This window comes from Ammospiza caudacuta, chromosome 3 (assembly GCF_027887145.1).
Source record: "Ammospiza caudacuta isolate bAmmCau1 chromosome 3, bAmmCau1.pri, whole genome shotgun sequence".
Classification (NCBI taxonomy): domain Eukaryota; kingdom Metazoa; phylum Chordata; class Aves; order Passeriformes; family Passerellidae; genus Ammospiza; species Ammospiza caudacuta.
In genome coordinates, this window is record NC_080595.1 from 115,339,523 (window position 1) to 115,366,811 (window position 27,289).

General features: G+C 45.6%; 1 protein-coding gene across 1 annotated transcript in view; it reads left to right on the forward strand.

Moving 5' to 3' along the window:
* XKR6 (XK related 6) overlaps window positions 1-21,257 on the forward strand; it is a 179,209-nt gene extending 157,952 nt beyond the window's left edge. The window contains exons 2-3 of the mRNA XM_058802390.1: window positions 1,315-1,511; window positions 20,293-21,257. Coding sequence (XP_058658373.1) covers window positions 1,315-1,511; window positions 20,293-21,257 — 1,162 coding nt within the window. The remainder of the gene's footprint in view (window positions 1-1,314; window positions 1,512-20,292) is intronic.
* The last annotated feature ends 6,032 nt before the right edge of the window (window positions 21,258-27,289 follow it).

A 27,289-nucleotide genomic window follows, 5' to 3' on the forward strand; every position in this document is an offset into this window, starting at 1 on the left:
ATAGAATCACAGAACATCCTGAGCTGGAAGAGACCCACAAAGATTGTCAGATTCCAATTCCTGGACAACTTCAAGAATCCCACAGTGAGCCTGAGAGCAGGGTGCAAACACTTCTTGAGCTCTGGGGTCTGTGAGTGAAGCTCCTTACCAGAGTGCTGAGGGGGTTTAGATGGTCTCTCAAGCCACTTCCAAGTGTTAGGACCAGTATTTTTCATGTGGGTTCACTTCTTGTGATGAAAATTAGGTGAGGGTGTTGTTCTCTTGTATTTCAAAAGCACTTCCTACTCCCAGGCTTCACATTTGGGTGGTATCAGTTAAACTTTTCCCACCCTTGCAACACCAAATACACTTCATTATATGATCTTGTTCTCAGGGTGGCAATGAGTTTAAGGCTGGGCTTGGTGATCTTGGAGGCCTTTTCCAACATTAATGATTAGTCAGATTCTAAAAGTCCTCCTCAGATCTGACAGGAGGGAGCCTGTGGTATTTGCTGGGTCCCCAGGATAAAGGAGGAATTGATGAATCTGACTCCATGTTCTTAGAAGGCTAATTTATATATATATTTTATATATATATAGAATATATATAATATACATATAATATATAATACATAACACATAATATATAATACATAATATATAATATATAATATATAATATATTACATATATTATATTACATATAATATATAATATATAATATATAATATATAATATATAATATATAATATATAATATATAATTTATATATTATATATTATATATTATATATTATGTATTATGTATTATGTATTATGTATTATGTAATATATACATTATATTATATATAATACATTATATATATTATATTAGATATATATTATATATATTATATTCTATATATTATATATTATATTATATGTTACGTTATGTTCTATTATATTATGCTATACTGAAACTATACTAAAGAATAGAGAAATGATACATACAGAAGGCTTAACAAGATACTAATTAAAACTTGCGAAAGCTTCCAGAGTCCCAACATAGGTGGACCATGATTGGTCATTAAATAAAACCAATTCACATATTGGATAAACAATCTCCAAACCACATTCCAAATACAGGAGAAGCAAATGAAATAATATTATTTTTCTTTTTCTCTGGGGCTTCTCAGCTTCCCAGGAGAAGAATCCTGGGCAAGGGGATTTCTCAGAAAATATGACAGTGACGGGAGCGGAAGAACCACGCAAACCCCAATGTCTCCCCAGAACCCCAGAAACAGATTTTGCTGCAACTCCAACATCTCACACCCAGCTTTTCCCTCCTGTCCCCTGCAGGTATATCCGAACAATGTACCTGGGGATCCAGAGCCAGAGGAGGAAGGAACACCAGCGGCGTTTCTACTGGGCTATGATGTACGAATATGCAGACGTGAACATGCTGCGCCTCCTGGAAACGTTCCTCGAGAGCGCCCCTCAACTGGTGCTACAGCTCTGCATAATGATCCAAAAGAACCGTGCAGAAACATTACCATGTAAGTGGTCCCTCTCTTCCCCACCTTTCCAGCCTTTCCCCTCTGCTCCCAGTGCCTGGCAGCTGATGGATGTGCTGCTCACTTCCCACCCTGGCTGGGGGTTGCTGCTTTGGGACAAATCTCTGCTGAGTTCGCTGGGTAAAATTTCTGCTGGTTTCCTCTGAGGAGAAAAAAACAAGTCAGTGTCAAGGAAAAGATGGGATTCAGCTCTTCCACACCCAGTCCAGGCTAAAGGAATGATGGTGGTGTCAGGAGGAGGCAAGCAGGCTCTGCTGCTGTGGCACCACTTGTTTGTCGCTTGACACCGGGCAAATATGACCATTCCTTGCCTCAGTTTCCCTCCTTACATAAGTAGGATGATAAAACTGGCCAGATTTGAGTTTGTGTTGTGAGGACAAATGGTTCAATGCCTATGCAATGCTCTGATGGTGTTAAGTGTAAAAAAAGGGGGGTTTAACAGCTAAATGCTGTAGGGCCTTTTCTGATGAGTGCCCAGGAGTTAAAGGTCTTATCATTGGTACCATGGTTCTCACCAAGCCCAGGAAAAGAGGAGGGGAAGGCAGTGGAGAGGATTGTGTAGGGACAAGGATGTTATGGAGGTTTAGTTGGACAGGCAATTAAATGATAAGAGGAGGCTTAAAAGCCTCCATAGGGAATATTTTGCCAATTCTGGTGCCCACCAGAGTGTCCACCACTGTGATGTGCTCAGCATGGGGCATCTGTCCCAGCTAAGGGGGACATGGCCCTGTCCCAGCCCCGGCGTGACCAGCCTGAGGGACAACCATCCTTTCCAAGGACCAGCAGTGGAGCTGCTTGGTTATTCAGCCTCTGTTCAGTTCGTGCACCATAGGGTGACACTCAGCTTCCCAAAGACAGCCTGGTTGGGGCCTGTCATTTCTGAGGAGTTTTTGGAGCTGAGGTGGGAGCTGAAATTGGAATTTCCTTTGGGGTTTAAATTTTGCTGGTTTTGCCAAGGTCACCACTATCTACAGCATCAAGGAAGGCCAGCCACTCTCCCTTTCCCCTGTATTGCCAACATGTCCATCACAGTTGTTTATAGAAGCTTCCCTCCTCCTATTTATGCAGTCTTTTCTTGAAACCTCTCATCACGAGCTCTCCAGGCCTCCAAAGTGCTGACATGATGAATATGCCTTTCTACAACTCCTGCTAGAATGGCTCACATTTGCCAGCCCCCTTCTTCCTGCTGCTTCCAACGTTATTAACCCAACTGAAAATGCAGAAATCACAGCCCAGGAGGTTTGCCAGGGCGTTCTGCAGATTGCTGGGCTTGCCACAGAAAGCGCCGGGTGAAGTTTGTTGGCCTCTGTGTTGTGCCGCAAGTCAGACAACGCGGGAGAATAATCCCTCCAGGCTTTCAAATCCGTGGCTCTTTCACTTTGCCACTTCCAGGCACGGCTGCCTAATCCACTGAACGAGCTGCATCATTTTTTTTCCAGCATCCCCCTCCCCTCCCTTCCTGGGCTTTGCAGTTCCTCCGCTCCTCCATCCAGCGCGCCGAGCCGGCTGCGCTCTCTCTTCCAAGGCAGCGCTCTCTTCCAAGGCAGCGCACGTCCCCGCCTGCCTCCCCAAGCCCTGGAGGGCTCTTTGCTTGCCACGCTCCAGCAGCCGAGCTCACCAGGTCCCCAATGCATCCTCTCCCTGCCTCCCTCCCCACCCGTGCCAGGGATGCGGGCGCTGATGGATGAGAGCAGCGGAGCTTGCTCAGCGCTCCTTGACTCCTCCGGCGCAAGGATTCCTAGAGCTCCTCCATGCACGTTCAGTGCTTCTCTCTTCCACCTCCTCCTCCTCCTTCTCATTCTCCTTCTCCTCCTCGCAGCCAGTCCATAATTATATAAAAGCAAATTAAATGCTGAGAGGAGCTGTTGGGAAAGGGAGCATCGAAGATTTTCACTTCCAGCAGGGGAAAAGCAAAGGGAGATGGATACTGTTAGGAAGGCAGTGTGTTTAAAAATCAAATCGAGTCTCTCCTGGCTCATCGAGTCTGTGGGAGCATGGCTCGTCACAGGAAGGGGCCAGTTCTGCCTTTAAACAGGGACAGCATCAGCTGCATCCCTGAGGAATGAGAAAACAGCCCAGGGAAGGGCTTAAAAGCCCAGGTACTGCCTCTGCTGATGTGTCCAGACTCCAGCTGCTTCCATACATGCCCCACAGACTTCTATGGACTCATTTAGTGCCAGACAAGGTCAGTTCACCATTTCCTGTGGCATACATCCCTCTTCCAAGCGCCAGCCATCCCTGCTCTTTGGATTGTAATGCCAAGCCCAGGCTCCACTTCTCCCCAAACAGGTCAACTTCTATTTAAGGAGCTTTAGAAAGGGAGTCATTGGAATGGCTATCAGGAGGTTTTGCTTCTGTCTCCTAATTCCTGTGTTAAGAGAGCTGTTGAGGAAAGAAGAGTGAACACATTGAAAGTCCTATTTCTTTACTCAGATCCAGAGCATCTCCTCCAAAGCATTTCTGCCACACAGCATGGTGGTAGAAAGGACTGATCTTGGAAGGATGAGTAGAAAGTGATACCACCAGGATAATGCCTAATTTCCTGGGTTTCAATCTATTGGGTGGGTGAAAGAAAGAAAAACCTCATCATGCCTTGCAAGAACTATTTGACCATGAGAGGTACCTTTGTGAGAGGATTGGGTAGGACTTGCATTTGTTGTTCCTTCTGCACTCAAAGAATGGAGGAGTTTCACCCAAAAGTGAGAATGTCCAGCAGCAGAAGTGCTGGAGCTGGAATTTGAGGTTTACCCAGCCTCAATAAAGCTTGGGACAAGACAAGCTGGGATTTCATGAGAGTCAGGGCTCATTCCTTCATCCTATCCCCAGCACAAGGCAGAGCAGATCTCAGCTTAGCTGCCCTTGTCTGAGCAACAACAGAAAAGAGCATTGAGAGAAAAGAGATGAGAACTCTGTGAACTCCATCAGGTGGGCAGTGAAAGGTGAATGTTGAGAGCCTGAGCTGGAATTCTTTGGTTGGTGGAGCAAATGGAGCAACATAATCTCCTGAATATCCATGTGGAAGGAGCTGGTGTTGGTATGCAGCCCCTCTGTGGAGGATTTATCTGCTACAACCACAGCTGGGTGGCCCCAAAACAGAGTCAAGAGAAGGTGAGGGAATAAGGATGGATCCAAGACATGGAACAGCTCATGCCCAAAGCAGCTGAAGAGGGTGGGATGAGATGCTCAACCAGCAGCAGCCCTTTTCTCCAGGGAATCTGATGCATTTATACCTATCATTGGAGTGAGGCTGAAGGAGGGGAAGGGATGCTGGAGAGGATGCAGCATTGTCCCTCAGTCATCCTCACTGTGTCTGAGGTTTAGGAGAGGATAAGAGGGTGCCCATCTCTCAGACACCTGGGCAACAACAGCCAGAGGACTTCCCATTATTTAAATCATGTATTTGCAGGGGGAAAACATAGCATTAACAACAGAAAAAACTCAACAACCCAGATCCTCATTCCATAATCACTCCCAGCAGATAATCCACCTCACTCCTTGCAGAACAAACCATCCTTAACCCCTTCACCCCACAGAGGTGCTGCTTCCTCTATGCCAAATGGGAAGGAGCAGATCAAAACAGCTTAAAGGAGACACTCAACCTCCAGGCAGACAGGGAGGTGAGAGGGATTCCAGTTTTTCTGGCATAAATCTCCTCTTAAAGAGGTTTGCTTCCATTCAATTTTTAATTTTTTTTTTTTTACATGGCTTCTTTAAATCTTAATGAGATGTAGCTGAAGCACCAACGTCCTTCCACTCATGTCACAAGTTCTTTAAACAAAGATTTCTGCCTGTATGAGGCTGCAGTTTTCAGTACAGGGTCTCTCCCTCTAAAAAACCCCACATCTCTCCACAGATGCTGTGTCCATCTCTTCAACAACCCTACAGCTGATCTGAGAGAGATTAGCAGCATAAGCCTTCCTTTTGCAAAGTCCTGCTGGAGTCTCCGGGATTTTGGGTGGTGTTTGCACTCTCCAAAGCCCTCAAAAGTAGGATGAAGCTGCTCATGTATTTAAGAAAAAGCAACAATAACTTAGGGGTTTGGGGGGTCATTTTATTTAAGCAGAGTGATACAAATTAGGCTTTAAAATGGATTTCAGACATCTCAGATACAGATGTGCGCTGGCTGCAGATTTATCCTGGTGGAATTTGCAAATCATCTGGTTCTTCCCAAAGTGAATTCCTATTTTTTATCACATTCTCCCTCATCTGTGCCATGTCTGGGGACCATTTATAATCATTTATGATTCCTTTTTGCAGGGGTGAACTAAAGATAATTTATCCTGTCACTTAGTTTAGAAGACTCAGCTGGTCAACTGAGTTAGAAAGCGACCTTCAGCCTGTAGGTGTTCAAAAATGTGAGTTTCAAGTGATATCAACACTGAACACAACTGAGGAGACTAAAATCCACAGGTCTCCAGTGAAAGTGAAAAAAAGACTCATGAGATTTGAAATTTCATCCTTTTCACCACTTGAAGGAACACTCAAAGTTAGTGTAAGACCATTCATGCTGGCCTAGGCCAAACAGGTGTGTCCAACAATGTTCAAACAGGAATCCAAACCCCCAAACCCAATCTCTGTGACCTCACAACACAAAATTGCCCCCATTTGTGCAGAGTCCCATAACCTCATAAATAAACCAGGGTTTGCTCTACACAGGCACCAGATCCTGTGGGGATTAGTACAAAATTCAATATGGCATCTGCAGGTTCTGTGGGGGAAAGTCCTATTTCTGCAAAGCAGAAATCCTCTTCCTGACTGGTGCATTTTTCCTGAGATCCACCAAGAGAACTTCACTGTATTTCTAAAGAAGTCTTTGCCTTATAAAGTCCTCAGTAACAGGAGATGAGGTGGGGACAAGATCTACCAGAGCCCCACTCTGGGCTTTGGCTCAGGTTCTGAGACAGATCATGAGGAAAAAGAGATGCAACGCATCTCTGGCCCAAAGGCAGTTTTTCTTTTTTCCTTATTTCTCATGTTATTCCTTGGGGATTAAAAGAAGTGGGAGACATCTCCATCACCCAGGCCTTGTTTCCTGTGACAGAAGAAGCACAAGGAGAAAAGCAGTTGCTCATTGCCATGTGGGAAAGGGATGTACTTGCTGGGCCTGGAGGATTTGGGGTGATCTGCCCTGAAAATTTGTCCTGACTCCACCACAGTTTCCCTTTAAATGTTCACCAGCAGCCCAAGGAGGCCCAGATAGCTCTGAACTCATAAGCAGCTTGCCTGGGAGGCCACTCATATGACTCCAGTGCTCTGCCAGACTGGGGCATATGGCTCTGTTCCTGCCTTCCCCTCCTTCCCACCAAAGCCGGATGACAGGGAGCAATTTGGTGCCCTGCTGGAAAGGAGCCTCTGGTGCCTGGCCAATTCCCAGCAGCATCAAAAAGCCATCTCCACAGTTGGCAGTGGCACTGAGGACGCCTTGCTCTGGCATGCTGAGAGCAGGCCAAGCCTGAGGCACGCTGGCATGGGACAGCTTGTACCATCATCAGCCGTATTGTCCCGGTGCCGTGGGATCCAGGAGCTTTCAGAGCCAGGGACAGCTATTTTTTCTTTTTCCAGCAGGATTTGGAGCCAGCCCAAAGAAAGACATCATCCCTTCACCCATCCCCACCTGCAGCTTCTCTGTCCACCACCTTGCCATGTCTCTGGTTCTTATTTCTGGAGTGCTGATAAAACCCCGTCTGTTCGGTACCACGTGTTGCCGTCACACACAGGACATGGCACAGCCAGGAAAGATGAGTCACCATTCACGGGACAGAGCTGGCAGGGGGCCAGTGCTGCCAATTTTAGGCTTTGTCAGACTGTGGTAATCACTGGGAAGGGGTTACATCATCAGAGCACTACAACAGCATTAGCTCATGCTGTTCCCAGGAGCTGGGGGCCAGCCAGGAAAATGAGGCATGGAGAGAAGTTTGGGTTCTTGTCAAGCAGATTCCAGGCAGGAAATTCAGACTTTTTTTGGTGACTCCATGCTGCAGGCTTTCTGGAGATAGACCTCTCATGGGAGGTTTGGGATAAGAGCGTAGAAAAAGCTGCTGTTGGTTAGTGAAATGCAATTCTTTTTAGCTTCAGGTTGCTCTAGTGCGGGATTCTTGTCAGGAATCTAGGAAAGCACAGATAAACAGGGAGCACATAAGCCCTGGGATGTGTAGGAAAACATGGAAAAGACGCCACACAGGCTCTGGGATGTCCAAAAAGACATGGGAAAGATGCCCTGTTGGGCAGGGACTACTCTGTGCTTCTACCCCTGATAGAGGTGGAGCAGTTCAGGTTGATGCAACTCAAAATCATCAAGTTTTGAAGGAAAGAATTGTCTCACTTCAGAAGCTATTAATTGTTTTTTAATGATTAGCTTGGGGTGACAGCTCTGAGTCTGTGCATGCAGCAAAATTACTGAGTCAGTAGAAATCTCCTGAAATTACTTTTGTCCCAACTGGCATTTGACCAACCACATGCTCTCAGTGCCCTCAAAACATCCATGTCTTCACACAGAGGGTCACTGAGGGGGGACAGCCACCAGGCACAGAAGCCCTTGTCTGGTGTACACTGAGGTCCCAAAAATATTTGCAGAAGGCAAAAAGACCCAGGAGATAAGCCAGGATAAGCGTGACGTAATGTGTGAAGGACATGGGCACAGACAGCTCCCACCATCCCAGGCTGCTCCAAGTCCCATCCAGCCTGGCCTTGGACACTTCCAGGGACCCAGGGGCATCCAAAACTTCTCTGGACCACCTGTGCCAGGGCCTCCCACCCTCACAATAAGAATTCCTTCCCAATATCCAACCTAAACCTTCTCTCTCTCCATCTGAAGCCATTCCCCCTTGTCCTGTCACTCCAGGCCCTTGAAGAACTTGGACACCAAGTTGTGACCTGCTACCTGTCACATAGGTCTTTGCAGAGCATACAAAATGTGGGAAGCAGAGGGAGAAAGAGTTTCCTGCTGTTATCCTTGGAGATCAGTGTCCCTGGTGCCTTCAGTACCCCACTGTGAGACAGCACCAGCTGCACCACAGCCGTTTTTGCCACTTTGTCACTCCCCCTCACAGGAACACTCTGCCAGACTTGCCTCATAGATGTCAGCCCTGCGCATTCCCCAGGAATGTTGAGAGGCTCCTTCTTTTCCAGAGACCAGTCCCCTCAGCTGGGATTATGCTGAGGCATTTCCACCAAAGGCTCCCCTGCACAACATCAGAGGTTTATAAACTGTAAGGTTACAAAGTGTGCACTGCTGACACACCTCTGGATGGATCCCGCTTTCTTTGGCCACTGAGTGCGATCCCAGCTGGGTCCCTTCATCTTCCCATCAGAGCTGGGATGAAGTTATTTCCCTAATTGCTTGCAGTTGCTCTGCATCCAGGCCCAGCCACCTACCAGAGGTTTGCAGGATCCCTGTTTGGTGCTGTCACAGACTCTTTGGAGCATTGCCTTGATGTTGTCTCATCCCCAAGGAACAGCCTGTGGGAGCTGTTTTCAGCAGGAAGTTCCCTCACAAAACCCTGGCAGGAAATGTTGCTTTCCCAATCCTGGGACAAGTCTGTTGGGTTTCATCCCTGCTGATGAACCAAAACACATCAGAACATGAGCACAGCCACCAGATCTTGTTCATCCTCTGCTTCAATTATCAGCCCCTGGCACATTTTTAGCTCCCGGCAGCCAACACCAACCCAAACAATTCCCGTGCTTGGCTCAGGTGATGGCAAGAACAATTCCCACCAAGCACTCTGGGCCACCCTGTTTCAAAGGCTGGGACAGAACTCAGCAGTCCACAGAATTAGGCTTGGCTTAGTTGCTGACTTCTGGGTGCAGGGTGCAATGCTGCCCCAGATCTAGGCTAAGGAAAAAGAGATCCTTGTGTTTGGTCTCCAAAGCAGACAGTGGAACTCTTTGGACTTTCCTTTCCAGCACTGGGGTGCTGCTCCTCTCTTTTTCATACTATTTTAACCCCTACTTGTAGAATTACAGGATGCTTTCAACTTGTAGTAGGCAGGTTTGCATGTTTCCCAATGTCTGCAGTCCTTATCTGAATTAAAACAGAAATAAAAAGAAAAGGAGTGACAGGATAAGGGTGTAACAGATGTCAGATTGCAGTGTTGAAATGCACATATATTGTACATGTTTGTGGAGTCCTGCTGTTTCATGCCAACCATCATACTCCTAGAAATGGGTGAGAAAAGATTTTGTGCTAAATGGAGCCATGTGTTGTTTTTTTTTAGCAAAACAGTTTGTTTGGGGTTTTTTTTCACCATTTCAGTGCATGCAAGTGGTTCCTTTAGGTGTGTTTCTCTTCTAAGGATTCCTAACAGTAGAGCTCAAATATAATTAGATCTGAAAAATCTCAGTGTAGGAGGCTCCTTCTGATATTTTCAGGATTCAAACTGGAAGCAGCTCTGCTGGATTTGCTATACTTGAAAATCTTAGCAAACAATTGGCCACTGAAAGTTGTAACTAAAGTGCCCTTCACAAAGAAGCAGCTGATGAATGTGAAATGTGTTTTTTTTTCCTCCAAGAATAACCCCTCTTGGATTTTGCCATCTTATTCTTACCTGTTGAAGTAACCATGTTTGGGTGGGGTTTTTATGCCTTTTGTTCTAGAAAGACAATTTTAATTAGCAAAGGGACAAAAACTAAGTTCTCAACAGGAAATAGCAGTGGAAGTTTCTAGAGATGGTTGTGTCCCTGTCAGGTTGAGCCAAGTTTCTGTGACTGCCCTGCCTTCTAACGCTACAAAGAGGGATTTTTTGGTCTGTTTGCACAGAGTTAAATCCTGTCCTTGCTGGAGGTGTTGTCAGAGCATCCTGGTGGAGCATTTCCAATGAAAGCTCTCGGGGTCTCTCGAGGAGCTTCGCATCCTCTCGTGTGTGGCTGTTCACTTTTAGGGGCTCAGGTGGGGTTCTTTGTCAGTGTCATTCTGAGACAGCATTTAAAGGCTCCAGATTAACATGGATTTAACTCAAAAGTGTTTATAATTACAGTGGTGGCTGTGCAGAGGGCACCTCGGACTGAAAAGAGTAGCAATCCATGCAGCTTTTGACAAAAATAGACACGAAGAGCAGTTCTCATGCTCTATTTCCAAACAAGCTAATCTGTGCCCGGGAAATCCTGGCTGCTGCTTTCCCAGCACATTTCTAATGCAGAATTAACCCAGGTGATTGGTGCCTGGAGGGATTTAGACCAAGCTCAGGGCAGACCATCTCTCCTTTGTGTCTGTGGCTCATTAGAAGACAAGGATGCACATGGTTGTTGGTTCTGAGTGTTCTATCAGCTGCAGTGCCATCCCTGCCCACCTGAGATTCAGGGATTTGTCGGATTCAGGATCTCTGAAGGATGCACTGGGAAAAGGTGAACTTGGGCATGGTGGGAAGATCCTTGAGAGGTTTTGGCACTTGAGTCCTTGCTGCTGCAATGTGGGTTACTGGTCCACATCAACCCAAATTTTTATGACAACAGCAGCTCTTCTAAACACCATCCATGCAGCCCCACACTGACACTGAAAACACCATCAGTAGGATTAATAAAAATTCTGATTTTAAAAATCACAAAGGAAAGAACTGTTCTTCATGAACACCCTCAAAGGAGCATCTGATGAAGTGGGGGTTCTTTCAGTGAGAAAAAACAATCTGCTTTTGCTGAAAGAAAAACAGTAAATCCTTTCCATTTCATTTTCTTAATATTTAGGGGAAGTTTCAAAATGGAAGAGCCATTTCAAAATAAATAGTGTTGTGTTATAAATACTTTTATATCATTTATGCCACACCAACAGGAACTCCAAAAGTAACACTGTGTGTGTCTCTCTGCTCCCTGATTGCCTCCAGCTTCTTTAGGACTGAGCCAAATCACCAAACTCACTCCAAATTCCTGAATGGATTTCTTAGACATATGCCATGCATTGTTCCCCCTAAAAAGTGAGTTTGTGTGTTGTCATTTCCTTGAACTCTACCATTAGAGTCCCATCAGAGACTCTGGTGGATCTGTTGCAGAAGAGGCTGCTCTGCAGAAGGCAGGATTTGTCTCTAGCAATGGACTCACACTGACATTTTCCTCAGGCATAATTTTGGGAGCATAGCTGACACCAGATTCCTGGAAGGATTACCCTGTCCTGCTAAAATAACATTTTTCTGCCAGAAAGTTGTCCCCACATCTGTATTACCCTTTACCTAAGCTCTGCCTTCCATGCCTGGGCTCCCCAGAGCTGTCCAGACACAGAAGCCACCTGGACTAATTTACTCTGCCCAGCCTGGAAAATCTGATAATATGAGAAGCTTTATCTCCAGGCATTGAGGAGTTGAGCCAAAGGTCTTCCACGTTATTTTTAGCATTATGAGAAGGATTATACGACCATGGTTGTGATAAACAGAGGACTGTGATCAGATTTTCTCTATACCTGTAACACAAACAGTGTTGGAGCCCAAGCACTGGCACTCAGGTGTTTGTGCTAAATTGGTCTCTGGTAGAGTTTTGCCTGCCAGCCCTTTCCCAAAGCTTTCCCAGGCATGAGAAAACAAATTCAAATAGTCCAGGAACCATTCCCATTGGCAGGTTGGATACAACTCTTGAGGGATTTTAACAGGATGGGCATAGCAGATTCTGCCAGCTGGGCTCAGGGTCTACAAATAATCCTGTTTCTCATTTGGGGTTCAGATACCACCACCAGATTCTCTTCCCATGTGTCCTTCTCCTCTCTGCTGGTTTTTATGAGCCAATCTGTGGTGACAATTCACCACACAGGATCAAAGACCCCAGTTAGCCAAGTGAGTTGAGGCTTGTTTGTGGACCTCTGCTTATACAGGGACTGAGATTTCCCCCTGTTCCCCCAGCCAGAAATGTTCCAGCTCTGGAAAAGGTGTCAGCAGCTTCTTTCCCTACATAGATAGGTAAAACCTGAGATACTTGCAGTCAGCATCCTGGGAAAGGGGCAAGGCTGTCATGGAAAGCAAAAAGTGAATTTTCATGCTGCTGAGGGCTGTGTACACACAGGCCTGTTGGAGACCAGCCTTCTTCTCAGTGATGTAACAGAGGGATGTTATCTTTCTCCTACCCCTTGAGGATGTTGGTAACTCTGTCTGGCTGTTCTAGGATGTCCTCTGGCTGACCATGGCACCTTTCTCACATCAGGAGGGTGTTGGGGGCTGGTTTTGCCTGCTTGGCCTTCAGTGGTGTAAAATCATTGTGTTGTGTTACTTGAATATGCCCAGATCATGTCGGGTCTGTCAGCTTCTGCTCTGCAGGAGCCACTGTGGGCTGTTCTGCTCATCCTGGAGCCAGGAAGAGGTCTCAGCAATCCTCTTTTCTCCTCTCTTCACCTCGTTGAGACTCAGTGTTCCTCCATGAGCTCTTGTGGGGAGCTGGTGGATGTCAAACCTCTGTTATCTACTATTCATCTTACCATGTTCTTCTTTGATTATTTCAGTTTGAACCCCATCCCTGGAAGTGTTCAGGGCCAGGTTGAGCCACCTGGGAGAGTGAAAGGTGTCTGTACCCATGGCAGGGGGTTGGAATGAGATGAGCTTTAAGGATCCTTCCGTCTCAAACCATTCCATGATTCACCAGGAAGAGTCAATAGAGAGACAGAGGCATTTCCAGACAGCTCATCCCATGTCTCAGACAGCATTCCTGGCATGAAATAAACACTGAGGCACATGATGGACAGGGCATCTTCATACAGAAGGTTTTAGAACAGTGGGGAAGCTTTGCCAATCCTGATGTGGTGGGCCAACATTTTGAACAGGAGATTGACACTTCACTGAGGTTATTTGAGGACAATCCCAAACAGGGGGTGGATTATCCCATCTCTGCTTGCCCTGGAGTGCTCGTGCCTCCCACAGCAAGATCAGTCTCTGGCTTGCATCCAGGAGGAGATCCAAGCCTCGATGGCTGCAGGGTTGGAGCTGCTTTGGAGTGCCCGAGTTCACAGAGAACATGAATAGGAGGAGACACGACAGAAGCAGCCTAGATAATGAGAGCCCAGATCAGATGAGTGTGGCTGGACACCCCTTCCTGCAGCAGGGAAAAGGGGCACTGGGGACAGCTGAGAGGCAGCAGGATGAAAGGGCAAGGAAAGCAAGGCCTTTGGAAACACAATCCCTGGTGACCCCATGGATGCTTCCTCAAGGCAGTGCTGAGGCGTGGGCTGGGGGAGGAACTAAGGAGGGATTCGGCTTTTCTGGGGTCACCAAGGACATCTTAATTTAGCAAAAGGAAGCAGCATTTCAGGACATGAGCCAGACTTTAACTGTTGAGGGGCTGGAGGGCAACTCTCCATGTGAGTGAGCTTTTGTGGAGGTGCCTTGGCATGGATTTTCTCACAGAGAAAGGTTTGGGAATATGGATGTGCCTCTGGTCTAATGTGCAAGAGCTCTCCTTGTGCCAGCTTGGACATGGGCTGTCCTTACAGAAACCCAGCACAAGCCTTGTGTGGCATTCCAGTGGGATTTGGTGGTAGGAGGCTTTCTTGTTATCCCGACCTACTTGGAAATCTGTCCCTGAAAGGAGTTACCTTTGCATCCTGCCTTTCCCAGTCATCAGCAGTTTTCTATTTCTCATGGAATGGTGATGCTGTGTCCAGGTGAGCTGGGTCCTGGAGAATGGGGATGTGATACCCCTTGGAGGAAGGTCCCAGAGGATCTCCATGGCAAGGGAGCAGGTGCTGAGGATGTGAACTCACCCCTCACCAGATGAAACCAAAATATTTTCCATGAGAAAAGAGCAAAGGGCAGGACACTGGTGTGGTATTTCTTCCCAGTCTCCCCAGTGTAAAGATCTGGATTTTCGTCCCTGGTAATTCCAGCTCTTAGTAGAGCACAGAGGTGTCTCATAAATGGGAGGAGGCCATTCCTGGGTCAGATTTTTGCATCATGTTCACAATAGATGGAACAGTTCCCATCTGCCATACTGGACTGGTGGCACACTGGAGGAACTGTTTAAGGAAGTGTCCTGAAATCCAGCAAGGAAAATGAAAGGCAAAATAGTCTGTGCAGACCTTTATTATTTATATGTTAGTAATGTTCCATATTTGTCCATGTTTAAGGAGACAAATAAAGAGGGAAAATAAAGGAGAAAAGACAAAAGTCATTCCCTCATCGGATGGGAAAGAATTAAGAAAGATCAAGCATCAAAATCCATCAGGAAACAACGAAAATCAGACCTGGGGTCTGATTCTGACCCCTTTTACTCTGACACAAACAAATTAAATCAGATTAGAAAATGAGGGAGAGTGACTTTCAGGCCCTGTTGTTACAAAAGCAGGATCTGCCTTGATCTCTTTTGTGTATAAATGCATTTTCACTCCGTGTGCATCAAAATGAAAGCCTGCTCCTTGTCTCCTACTGAGCTTCAGGGAGGAACGTGCCACCCAAAGGGGAAAACAGGATAACAGGGTTCACAGCACAGGGGCCTGAGCAGCCAGGGAGGGATGGGGATGAACTGAAATGTGGCACTTGGCATTAAGCAAGAGCTGCCTCTGCACAGGGGCTGAGGGAAGGTTTCGTGTCACGCTCAATATTTGCCATCCCGCTCACCCGGGAGAAATGTTGGTATCTTCCCATTTTGTTTTAGTGGAGTCTTAAGGAGAATTAATGTCAAAAAAGAAACAGAGCACTGTTCAGGCATCATTTTCAACGTTAAAGGGGCAGGCACCACAGGAAATGCTCAGGGAATGTGCTACAGCAACTGCATCAAAATTATGGGCAGCCAATGACCTGCAGCTGGATTTGTGATGAAAACTGTACCTACCCCTAGTGAAAATCCTCTCTCCTCAGCTCGACAGCACTGAGTAAGGCCAGAATGGGTGTATTGTTCATTTTAAATATTCATTTGTGTGTGTGTGTGTGTGTGTGTGATTTTTTTTCATTAGAGTGGTTGTAAAACCCTGCATAGCAGGAATAGGCCAGATAGACAGGGATGGCTTTCCCTGCACTGTTTCTGTTCCCAGGCAATTTCAGGGGAGTCATTGCTTTGATTCTTTCATGTGGATGGATTGGGGTTTTTTTTCCTAAAGAGCCTTTTTACAAATCTGAGATGACCTTTTCTTTTTCTGGACTATGGGTAGGAACCAGGGGAGGAAAACCAAACCAGGATGAAATTCAGGGTGTTCCTGTGAGCTTCTGCAGTTTCCCTTGAACTCAGAGTCATTCAGGCTCTTCTTCTCTGGTATCAGATCACTGTCTACATTGTACTCAAGTCCACCAGGCTTTCATGATCCAAAGCAGCAGCTCTTGTTTCCCTTTCTCAGAGAATCTATTCCTTGGCCTGACATTCTCAGAAATTTAACTTTTATACACCTGCCTTATTTCCCACTGCTTTCTCATCTCTCTGTGCCATTTCCTGTTGCACATGTGTTTATCATTGAAGAGGGATCATGAGCTCCCCTGAGAATGGCAGAATTTTTTTGAGTCTCAGCTGGTGTCATTTGAAATGCCTTGAGTGCCTTCCTTCACCCCAGCTCCCAGTTCAGAAATGTTCTTGTCCTCTGCATGCAAGTTTGTCACATCTGCCAGCTCCACATGGTGGTCTGGAATATCCTAAAGCATCTCAAACATTGTTGGATTCCCACCTGTGATGGTTTCACTAAGCTTTGATCCTCCTTTGAGCAAACAGACATCATTTAACCCAGGACACCCTGGGGTGAGTCTCTACAGTAGGAGCTGAATCCTGTCTGAAATGTCTTGTCAAGCTCACTGTGATGTGAAGGAGAACTACTCCCTGCTTTAGCTTGGATTTTGTATGAGATCTTGGGTAAATCCTTCAAATCTTGGTGCTTCATCTGTCAAAAGGGACATTGTAGAGCTCTGCCTCCTCATGCTGAATGTAGGTGAGCAGATGTCTCACTGCCAGGACTTCAGGGTTCATCCCTAAAGGAATCTGGGGGATTATTTCTTGTGCTGTGTCATTCAAGACACAGGGACTTGACTCCTTGATGGTGCTGACTTTGGTCTGTGTGTCACTCATGGCGTCCCTGGGCAGAGTGGTTTGAAGAGAACCCCAGTCTGTGCCAGTCTGCCTCATTGCGGGCAGGTGGGATACAGATCCCAGAGCTTCCACCCTCACAGGAGCTGATTTGCACCTGACTTGAGAATGCCTGCAGAGATGTGGCTGTGCATGGTGGGGATGTTCCACTCCCAAGGCTGGGAACAGAGTGGGAAGAGTGGGAGTGGGCTTTTTTCAAAGTGACTTCAGTGTTTACCCAACCTCATCCCTTTGATAAACAAACATTGGAAGGGAGTTGAAACCTACTCATGCTCCACCAAGGTGCATCAGTTACCACGTGCAAGAGTCAGAATCAAAATAAAAAATGATTGCTCATGTGATCCAACTTTTCAGGACTGTTTGTTTTAGTTATAATTGAAGAGATGTCTAAAGTTGCTTAGAGATAAAGTCTGGAGAATTTGAGAGGAAAAACAGGGATTGTTTATCTCACCGTCTGTGAGAATTGTAAACTGCATGAAGATGTCACAGGCTAGAAGTCACAGGGAAAGTTGAGAATGGGAAACTTCTGGTCAACATGACAAAAGTGCCGTGTCATTTAGGTCTGTATGAAAGAGCTAGGGAATAGTTTCTGTGGCAGTAAGCAAGAGTGATGTAAAAGTCTTAACACTACTCCATAGTTACTGCTGACGTCCACCTACAGATCTCCCCCCTCACACCCAGGTCCAGATCCTGCTTATCACCAGGGTGCCCAAATTCACATTCAACACAAGGCTTGTGAACTTTCAAACAACAGCAAAAATATGTCAAACTGCCCAAAGGTCCTTCATTGCCTCCCTCAGATCTCGGTGCAGATGAAGAGACAATGAGCTGTTCTGTACGGGGGGGCTCATCCCGCCTGACTGCTGGTGCTCGCACGTCCCCTGGCAAGGGATGGAGTCAGACACCTTGGGAGCATGAGTCAACCCCTCCCTGTCCCACACACGGGTGTCAGGACAGGCTGAATCACTTTCTGGGGGTGTCTGCCTCTCTCTGCTGGCTGGAGGAGACGTTCAGATGATTGTCAGCAGCCCGGGTGCCGTGCAAGTGACTCAACGCACGCACTCTGAGCAATTTACAGCAAGGGCTGTGATTAGTGGAGGGTTCTGCCCTGAAAACATTAGGTAAAGCCTTTATGTGCAAACTGGGGGATTGTTTTGGGTGTATTTTATTCCTCTCTCTTTTCTGGAATAAATGAGCCCAATAGAAACATTTTTAATCCAGGCTGACACATCTGTCTCCTGTGGGTTGGTGTTGCTTGAGTTTCGCTGTACAGGTACAGCTAATGCTGTAAAAGTTTCTAGTAAAACAGTACTAAAATAAGGCAATAAGTGACATATTTTTTCTCTGCTTATCATGGAAAGTTTTTAAACTGAATAGCCAAGAGGTTAAGCAACAAACAGTACTTATACACATAACAAAACTTTGTGGCATGACTCATCCTTCCAAAACTGTTAATAAAGTCTACCAATAATGTAACTCATCTTGTAGGTTAAAAATGAATCTAATCTACATCTGCTTGAGTATGAGGCTGTTCATATTTAAGAGTTTTCATCCATTATGGGGAGAGACTGAGGGAGCTGGGCCTCTTCAGTCTGGAGAAGACTGAGAGGGAATCTCAATAATCCATATAAATACCTACAAAGGGTGCCAGAGGATGTCGCCAGACTCTTTGCAGGAGGTGCCCAGTGACAGGATGAGGAGCAGTGGCCATAAAATAACCCACAAGAAGTTCCACGTCAACATGAGAAAGAACTTCTTTACACTGAGTGTGGCAGAGCACTGAACAGCTGCCCAGGGAGAGTAAAGAATTCCCTCTCTGGAGACATTCCAAACCCACCTGGATGTGTTCCTGTGCCACCTGCTCCAGGTGATCCTACCTTGGCAGAGTGATTGGATGATCTCCAGGGCTTCCCTCCAACTCCAACCATTCTGTGAGTCTGTGGCTGGAATCCCCAAGTCCTGTGTGCAAGTGTTTCTTAGTGAGGACTTAGAACTCGCGGGAAATAGTGATTTTCTTAAAGCTGGTGGCTTAAAGCTTCCTTCTTGGATAAGGCCACTGCTCTCACTGCTTTGCTGTTTGCTGATTTTTAAAGTTCAGTCTGAAATTCAAATGTCGATTTGAGCCCAAAGACAAGGGATTCAGAGGGAAACTTGAGAGCTGATGAAAAGGTGTAGTTTTGGTGGACTTTGCAGGCTGTGAGAATTCCAGTGAGGGCAGAGTTGGAGTCTGCCATTCTTCCTGGCCTTCTTCTCCACCATCTCTCCTCCAGACACAGATAGATTGGAAGGAGGGAAATCTAACCCTGCCACACTGTGGGGTGAGCTCCTCAAAACCAAGATAAATTCTACAGAGTGAGGTCTGAGGAGTCAGTGGACCTTATTTGCATTCCCATGGAAGCAAGGCCCCTGTGAGCAGAAAAAAAAGGAAACAGGAGATGAAGAAATTGAGGTTTTTCAGGCATTTTACCTTTTTAACTCTGAGCAGCTGCAGCAAGATGTTCCTTTGATTTTCTTAAAGAAGTAAAAGCCAAATAGGATCTGGACCTACCACCCAGTTACACATCAGAAATGGAGGGGCATTTCTCACTGTTTTGCTGGGAACCATTAGCAGTTTTTCCCTTGGACTTTAAAGGTGATGTTACCAGACAAATCTTTGGCTAAGGCCCAATCCAACCACAGCTACCAAATTTCTGAGCTTCCCAAATATGGATTTTGGCTCATCATCTGTTTCCGCACCTGCAGAACAGTTGTCCAGTGAGCAGCGTGGGCAAAGGAATAAGATGCCAGCAGCTCTGTCTTTTCCCAGGAATCTCTCAATTAATTTTTTAATGTGATGCTTTGCTTCACGAGTTATTCAATCTACCCTTGTGATAATCAATGGAATTTCATTCCTAAAAGCCTCTCAAGTGTGGTGGGGCCACTGTTTTATCTTCTGGAGGAAATAAATTGTGTAAGTGTTGGGATGGAGAATAAGACCAGGTCCCTTTGGAATATCATGGGGTGTTCTGCCCAATGTCAGGGTGCAGCTGGATGTGTTGGGAGCTGAAGGTGACCCCAGTGCAGGCTGTGCCCTCCCTGACATGACTGTCACTTGGATTTGTGCTCCAGGCAAGAGGCGAGACTGGAGAAGAGCTACCTCCAGTAGAGGTCTTGGGTCCATCCCAGAAACAAGGCAGGGATTTGCTGGAGAGATCAGATCCTTTGTTTTGGGACTCTTTCAAGGGTATTGATGAGTCTTGATGCTCCCTGGATTTATCTGCATGGGACAAAAACCTTGTTCTTCTGAAAGGCAAATGCAAATGGGGATCCCCGAGTAAGGCAGATCAATGGGAATGTTGCCTAAATAAAAGTATTTTAGAATAAAAAAGAACCCAAGCAGTTGCAGGGAATACAGGTGTCCTGCTTTTGCCGTGGTGCATTCCAAGAGAGATTCTGCTCTCCAAGAAAGTAACTTTCACACTTGGGCTTCAGCATTTAGATGGGATCTGGATTTCAAACTCTCAAGTGTGGATCCAGTCAGGATGAGCACAGAGGCTGTTCCCTACTGGAACTACCAGGGTGGGATGGCAATCCAGTGGCTCAGGAAGATAAGGACAAGGAGTCAGAGAACTCCTGGATACCATTTCCAATTCCCGCACTGATATCTCTGTATTTCTCTGCTCCAGACTGTAAGGACAACCTGACGTGAGTTGAACCTTCAGGCTCCAGAGCCTGCCCCAGATGCAATAATTTAGTGAGCAGATGATGTTTTCCACCAAAGCTCCTGTCTAACTCAGTGGATCTGTGTGTCTTCCGGCAGGTGTGTCCTCTGTGGCCTCCCTGATGTCCCTGGCTTGGGTGCTAGCCTCCTATCACAAGCTTCTTCGGGACTCTAGGGACGACAAGAAGAGTATGAGCTACAGAGGGGCCCTCATCCATCTCTTCTGGCGCCTCTTCACCATCTCATCCCGAGTTATTTCTTTTGCTCTCTTTGCTTCCATCTTCCAGCTCTACTTTGGGATCTTTGTAGTGGTCCATTGGTGTGCCATGGCTTTCTGGATCATCCATGGTGGGACAGATTTCTGCATGTCTAAGTGGGAGGAGATCCTCTTCAACATGGTGGTAGGGATTGTGTACATTTTCTGCTGGTTTAATGTCAAGGAAGGGCGGACTCGATACCGAATGTTTGCGTATTACACGGTGGTCCTGACGGAGAACGCTGCCTTGACGCTCCTTTGGTATTTTTACAGAGATCCTGACACCACTGACTCCTATGCCGTGCCAGCACTGTGTTGTGTCTTTCTTAGCTTTGCTGCTGGGATAGCTTTGATGCTGTTATATTATGGTGTGCTGCATCCCATGGGGCCAAGAGCTAAGATCTTTGCCAGCTCCTGTTGCGCCGAGCTGCTCTGGGGCATTCCTTTGCCCCCCGATGTTGAGCCCATGGCGCCCCAAACCCCTGGGTACCGGGGGGCCCAGGCTACGCCCACCAGAGCGGTCACGGAGCAACAGGAGGAACTCACAGCTGACACTTGCTTGCCCGTTTTCCAGGTGAGAGCAATGGTACCATCTACTCCATCTGGGCGACCCTACCCCCCCGAGGGGCCTCTCATTAAGATTGACATCCCAAGAAAAAGATATCCTGCCTGGGATGCTCATTTTGTAGACAGGAGGTTAAGAAGAACTATCAACATCCTCCAATATGTCACCCCCACAGCTGTAGGTATTAGGTATAGAGATGGACCTCTCTTATATGAGTTGCTACAATATGAATCTTCACTTTAAAGCTCCTTAAAGCAAAAGTAAAAGAGGGGACCTTATTTTTGTTTACGGTAAACACAGATCATGAAACAAACACAAACCTTCAGATAAGCTTTCTTTCTGGTTGCTGTATGTATAAAAAAAAAAGATATTCTCTATGTTTTGTAAGTAAAAACAAAAAGAAAAACTTTTCTTTTGTTTTTTACACACAAGAAACAGTATTTCAACTTCCACACCTAGGATTCACAGGTGGAGAAGGAGGCATCTCCACATCAGTTTTATACCGTACACCAAGTGTAGAACATTATTTATGGGATTGGTGCTGATTGAAAAATAAAAAAAAAAAAAACAAACAAACAAACCTACAACTGCCTTATGCCCTTAGGTGCTGAGTTTCATTAAGTACTGTCACCTTTCTCATGCAAAATTCTTTGATGATTATATGCCAGGAAAAAAACAAAAGAAAAACCAACCATCCAACTGAAATGCAAACCTTTAAATTAAAAAAGAAAAAAAAAATTAACAACAAAAAGAGAGAAATGTATTAAAAAAAAAAAGTCCTGTTGTTCATATTGGATTTAGCAGAAAAAAACCCTCCAAATGTCTAAAGATAAGAAAGAAAAGATAAGAAAGCAAAGCCAAGACAACCCCAGTGGAGTTTGATTTTTCCAACAGCTGAAAGACAAAATCAGGTCTGTAAGATAATTTGGCAAGGAATTTATAACACCATTGGGCCAAGCCTTGACCGAATCGTGTTATAAAGGCAACCCCACCCTGGGACCGTTTTCCTCGTGGAAATGGACCCTGTACAAAGGTGGGATTCTACCAGATCAGAGTGAAATTACAGGATCTGATCTTGTTCCCAACAACTGCTCGTGCTTAAGCCCCACTGTCTCCAGTGGAGCAAATACCAAGAGTCTGAGCCCAGAATAAGGCCTGACACCTTGATTTCTGGAAAATGTGAAAATTATCAAAATTATAAACCAAAAAAACATGATCTGAAAGTACATTTCCACATATCTAATAATTATTTCAGTAATAATAAAACTCAGCATGGTAGCAAAAAGCGAGTCAATTTAAAGGCACAATACTTGATCAGTGACTGGCAAAATAATTTGACCTACTGTATCATTTTAAGGCTGTGAAAGGCATACATGTATTATTTGTAATCTCGTGTAAGACCTGTCATGTCTCATTCAGTGCGAGCCTTAAAGTGATTGTAAAGCATCCTTTGTTCCATTTTGGGGATTTTTGGGTTTTGATTTTCTGTTTTGTTTCTGTTTTGTTTTTAAGGAAAACAAAACATGAAAAGTCGGGATTAAAAAAAAACACAAAAAAACACAAAAAACAAACAACAACAAAACAACCAACAAAACTTCTTCAAACGGTAATAACCTGTAAAACTGACTCACGTCTCGAGATGAATTTGGTGCTTTGTTATTTCTGTTGATGTTGTTGTTGTGATTTAGCTGAGAAAAATTCTTCGACTCGGTTACGTGTGGGGAACTGCTGATAAAAACTGTCTCGTGTCACCCTCTACTGTAAGTACATGGCGAGAAACAACAACCAGAGGAAACCCAAGAGCGTAGCGAGAGCGCCGTGGTTTAGCTTAGCCTTCCACCGCCAGGAGATGCTGCCACCTCCGATGCTGGCAAAGCTGTGGGGTTGTCTTGACATTTCCAAATAACCCGCTCGGTGTCTGAACATTCTCATCTCTCTCGGATTCTGTTTCTGTGCTGGAACATCTTGGGTTTTTTGGGTTTTTTTTGAGTTAAATCACCGGGTTTGTGTCTATCCGACACCCTTTTTCCGTTTCGAGAGTATTGCTCCTTTAAAAGAATATTCCCGTTTCAGGGCATCTTTTCAATCCCACCATCCCTCTACTTGGGAGGGGAAAAACAACAACAACAAAATGAGATATTTTTAAGTGAATGCTGTAGTATTTTCTGTGTGTAATTGCAATTTTTTATTCCAGAAATACTGTAACTGTCTAGGGTGCAAAACTCCCATGCTGACCTATTCTGAAGAGAAGATCAGCATGGAGGGATATTTTTTAATTATGATTATTAATTTTTTTTAATTTCAGGAATCAGTTGGTTTTTTTAATTATGATAATATTTAAAGAAACTAGTACCAATTTTATATAACAGTTTAAAGAAGCTGAATGCTTTCTTCGCCTGAATATACCTGAAGAGAAACATTTTTTTCAATCAGTGATCCTTTGCAGTATTCTGAGAAAACGTTGGGGTTTCTTCAGTTGTTTAATTTTGTTTTGTAAAGGAAACTTTCAACTGGTGTCTGTCCCCTTCAAGGAGGGCAGGACTCCTTCACACCAAACTATAGACACATGGCAAAGTTTATACAAAGCCAAATTGTCAGTGGTACTGTAATTCCCAGTCAAACTCCATTTCAGGCAGATGTTTCTGGGCTCTGATTACAACCAATGTGATGGTCACATTTTCATGCAAAGGGAGGGATTTGGTCTTGTCATCCCCTGTCTAACTCCCCAGTCTCTTGTTTGCTGTACACATAAAGACATATATGTATATATATATATATACATGAACTGATATATATTTGTGAAAAGCTTTCATTTCCCTTCTCCATTGTCTGTGCCCCACAGCCAGTTCCTTCTCAAGTGTTCTACTAACATTTCACCCCGTTTCTCTCCTCAATGTGCAGTCTCCATAAAAAGAGGTAATTTGTGAAGTGAACTCCCTGTCCCCACCTGCTGAGTCCTTAAAACACAGAGGTGCCCATCCTCCAGCTACAGGCGTGCATTTCTCCTTCCAGAACTTTCTTTTGACTTGCCTTTAATGTTAGTGTAGACTTATCTTGATCTAATTCCCCATGTAAAGGCTCCCCTTGGTCCTTGCATGAAGAGCTCTCTTCCTCACATCTGCATTTCCATGGCAAAAGCATGAGAAAGGAATGGATGGCAAACAACCCTGCTGTTCCTCAGGGACCATTTTTCCAGGAGGTGGCATTCTTGTTTTCTAAAGCACCCTAAGAAGGTTCTGCTCCCCAAACTCATCAACCTTGAGGTCTGGAAATGTGGTGCTGATCACTGACCCCATTGAACAGCCAGACCCTTCCCACCAGGACAGTGACAACGAGCCAAGGCACAGTCACCAGATGCCAGGAGGAGGAGACCCTTCAGTGTTGCCTCTCAAGAGCAACTCCAGCCTGCCTTCCCTCAGGAACGGGATCTTATTCCACAACACCACACCAACAGCCGTCGCCTCCGCCCCACGCCAGGAGTGGAGGGGCAAAACACTCTGGAAGTGTCCTTACTTCTCAATGCAGTGCTAACTTCTCACAACCAAACCAGCTTAACCAAGGGCTTGACACGTCCCTGTTCCAAAGTCCTCTTCCTTCATGGCTCATAGTGTGGATAACAACAAAGGCAGGTGCCTCCACTGTGAGTTGAGACTGTTTCACTACTTGCATAAACTTTCTGCCTCTGCTTCTCCTTTCTTTGAATGATATCCATCAGCATCTTCATTTAGCTAAGGATTTCCAGGGAGAGCCTGTGTCCTCCCTGAAGAACTATTTCTTTTTCCAGGACTTCATTACAGCCTTAACATAAAGCACGTGCTCTGCCACTACTCCCAACATGTTCCTGCTGGACAGTTTGGGGTGGTGACCATTTCCTTTTGGGATTACCTGTGATCTTGTTGCCAAACAGCGCCTTTTGCCAAGCCAAAAGCTCAGGGTAGAAAACTACCCCAGCCCTTTATTGGTACTAATCCCAGTGCTAAGAGTCTCATCCTCTCCTCCTGTTTTATCTTTTTTCCCTTTGATTTTTTGGTGTGCACTTTTGGAGGATGGTCAGCAACTTCTTTTGGTTTCACTTTGATTTTAACTCCTCAGCTTTTCCCTAGTACCTTTTTTATACCATATCCCACCTTCTGGCCAGAAGATACTGCGTGAGGAGCTTTTCAAAATGCCATGGAGAGGGTTGAGCCTGCATCTATTCTCAAGACCGGTGGGCAAGTTCTCTGGCACATTTGTGGTGCTGGATTCACCCTGGGATCATCTAAACCAGCCAACTGTGCCATGCCAGGGCAATGCCAAGGCACGAGGGCTCCACCATCTCGACTGTTATTGCTCAAACCTCCCCTGGCATGGTTTTGATCCACTCCAAGGAGTCCTGGGCTCAGGCACAGCTTGCCCAGGCTTTGGCACTGGCCAGAGACCGTCCCCAGTCAGCAGTTTGGATGCAGCTGCTCTGTATTAGGGGTGGAAGATTTTCGGCATCAGGATGGGGCCAGCACTACTCAGTTGACTTCATGCCCAGAATGGATCCTGGAAGTGCTTAATTTCCTGACAAAGACGTAACTCCATGCCACAGACCAAGATGCAGAAGGTGGTGGAGAACATCAGCTCCAATCTGGCATTTTTCTGTTTTCTGCCTGATTCAATGGACAAGTTATTTTTCAGTTCACTTTGTTCCTTTTGCTGAGGTTGTTTTGCAAACTGCATCACTTTTATGGTTCGGATGTCAACCCATCCATCCCTCCATTCATGTCAGATGGATGGCATGTTTACTGTGATAGTGTTACACATCCATAGGCAGCTAATTCAGAGACAGGAATCATTCAGACCAGAGCAAATCAACAGTGGAAACACAGGAATTACAAGGTCCCTGCCCATGCCCTTGTCATGCTTTGCCACCCACACGAGGCATTTTTCATCTGCAGCTAATCCAACCTGAATTGTAGAAGAGGAGCCAATGGTGAATATTTACCAGTCCAAAGTGCAAGTGAGACACCCATTTCAAGTGTAAATAGATATATTTTCAGTGGAGCTACTTCTCTGCTTCACCCTGTCCTTTTGTGCATCTGCCAAAAGTCAGCAGTCATTTGCATGTATTTTTATTACAAGCTGACTGGATGAAATGGCAAAATTAATTCCAAGCTTTAGTGAATTGTCTGCTAAAACCTGGCTCACGTGAGGACCATTACTATTGACTTTCACAGTGCAATCACTCTGTGCTCTATAGATATATTTTTGTACACACAAGATTCACTTCACAATTTATCCCACCCCTGGCCCTGCATGTCACACCTGTCACCTGCACACCTGCAGCATGACTAAACCTCCTGAAGAAAATGTGGTCTGAGGTTAGTCCAGCATGATTTCATTGAAGCTCAGAGGTGCTTTGAAAAGGAAAACTTACTACTGTGCATTTGCAAAACCTTTTAGTGCCTGCTTGCTGGGCAGCTTGGGCAGGAGACAATTTGGAAGCTGCCGGAGTCGGTGGAAATTTGTGGAGACAGGCTTTCCTAGGATTTTTCCTTCTTTTACTGGGTTTGCTTTTCTCTGGGTTCTGCTCAGATCGAATGTGGTCCTGCAAAAGAAAACCCACCAGAAAACAAAAAACCCGAATAACCATGACAAATTGAGATCTATGCCAATCCCCACAGAAGCTGAGGTGGCTGATGTAGGATGGTAGGGATGATGTGAACTCCGTTGTGGACCCTTTGCTTGCTGGAGCTTGCATGCTGTTCTTTTGGCAGTTGTCTCAAGCCCTGGGGGCTTTGGGAATGGTGCTTTCCCAGGGTTATGATTGCTGGTTTTGTTTTTCCTTGGAGCTCAGGTGTATTCTGGTGCAGAGGATCTCAGCCTGGTTTGAATGAGGAGATTTGAGGCTATCCCAAATAGACGTGGGCAAACCTTTCACTGTGTGCAGAACGCATTTCCAGACCTTTGGGTACCGCTAGAGATTGTTGCAATCCACTTAATTCTCCATGAGCACGTTCAGAATCGCTTCATTGTTCTGTTCTGTTTGAACTTGGGAATAACGGTATGGTGACTCTTTCCTGTCGAGGTGTGATGTGAAGAAAGGGAGGAGCTTTCCTGCTGTGCTGGGTATTGCCTGTGTTCAACCCTTGTTCCTTACTTGAAGCTCAGACAGTGGGATAATGAGAGAAATGGGAAAATGAGATAACAGATCGCTGCATATGTTCCATTGGCTCTTCGCTGATGAGGAGGGAGGCAACTGGTGACTATTGAAATAAATCTGCATAAACCATCTGGACCTCAATGTATAT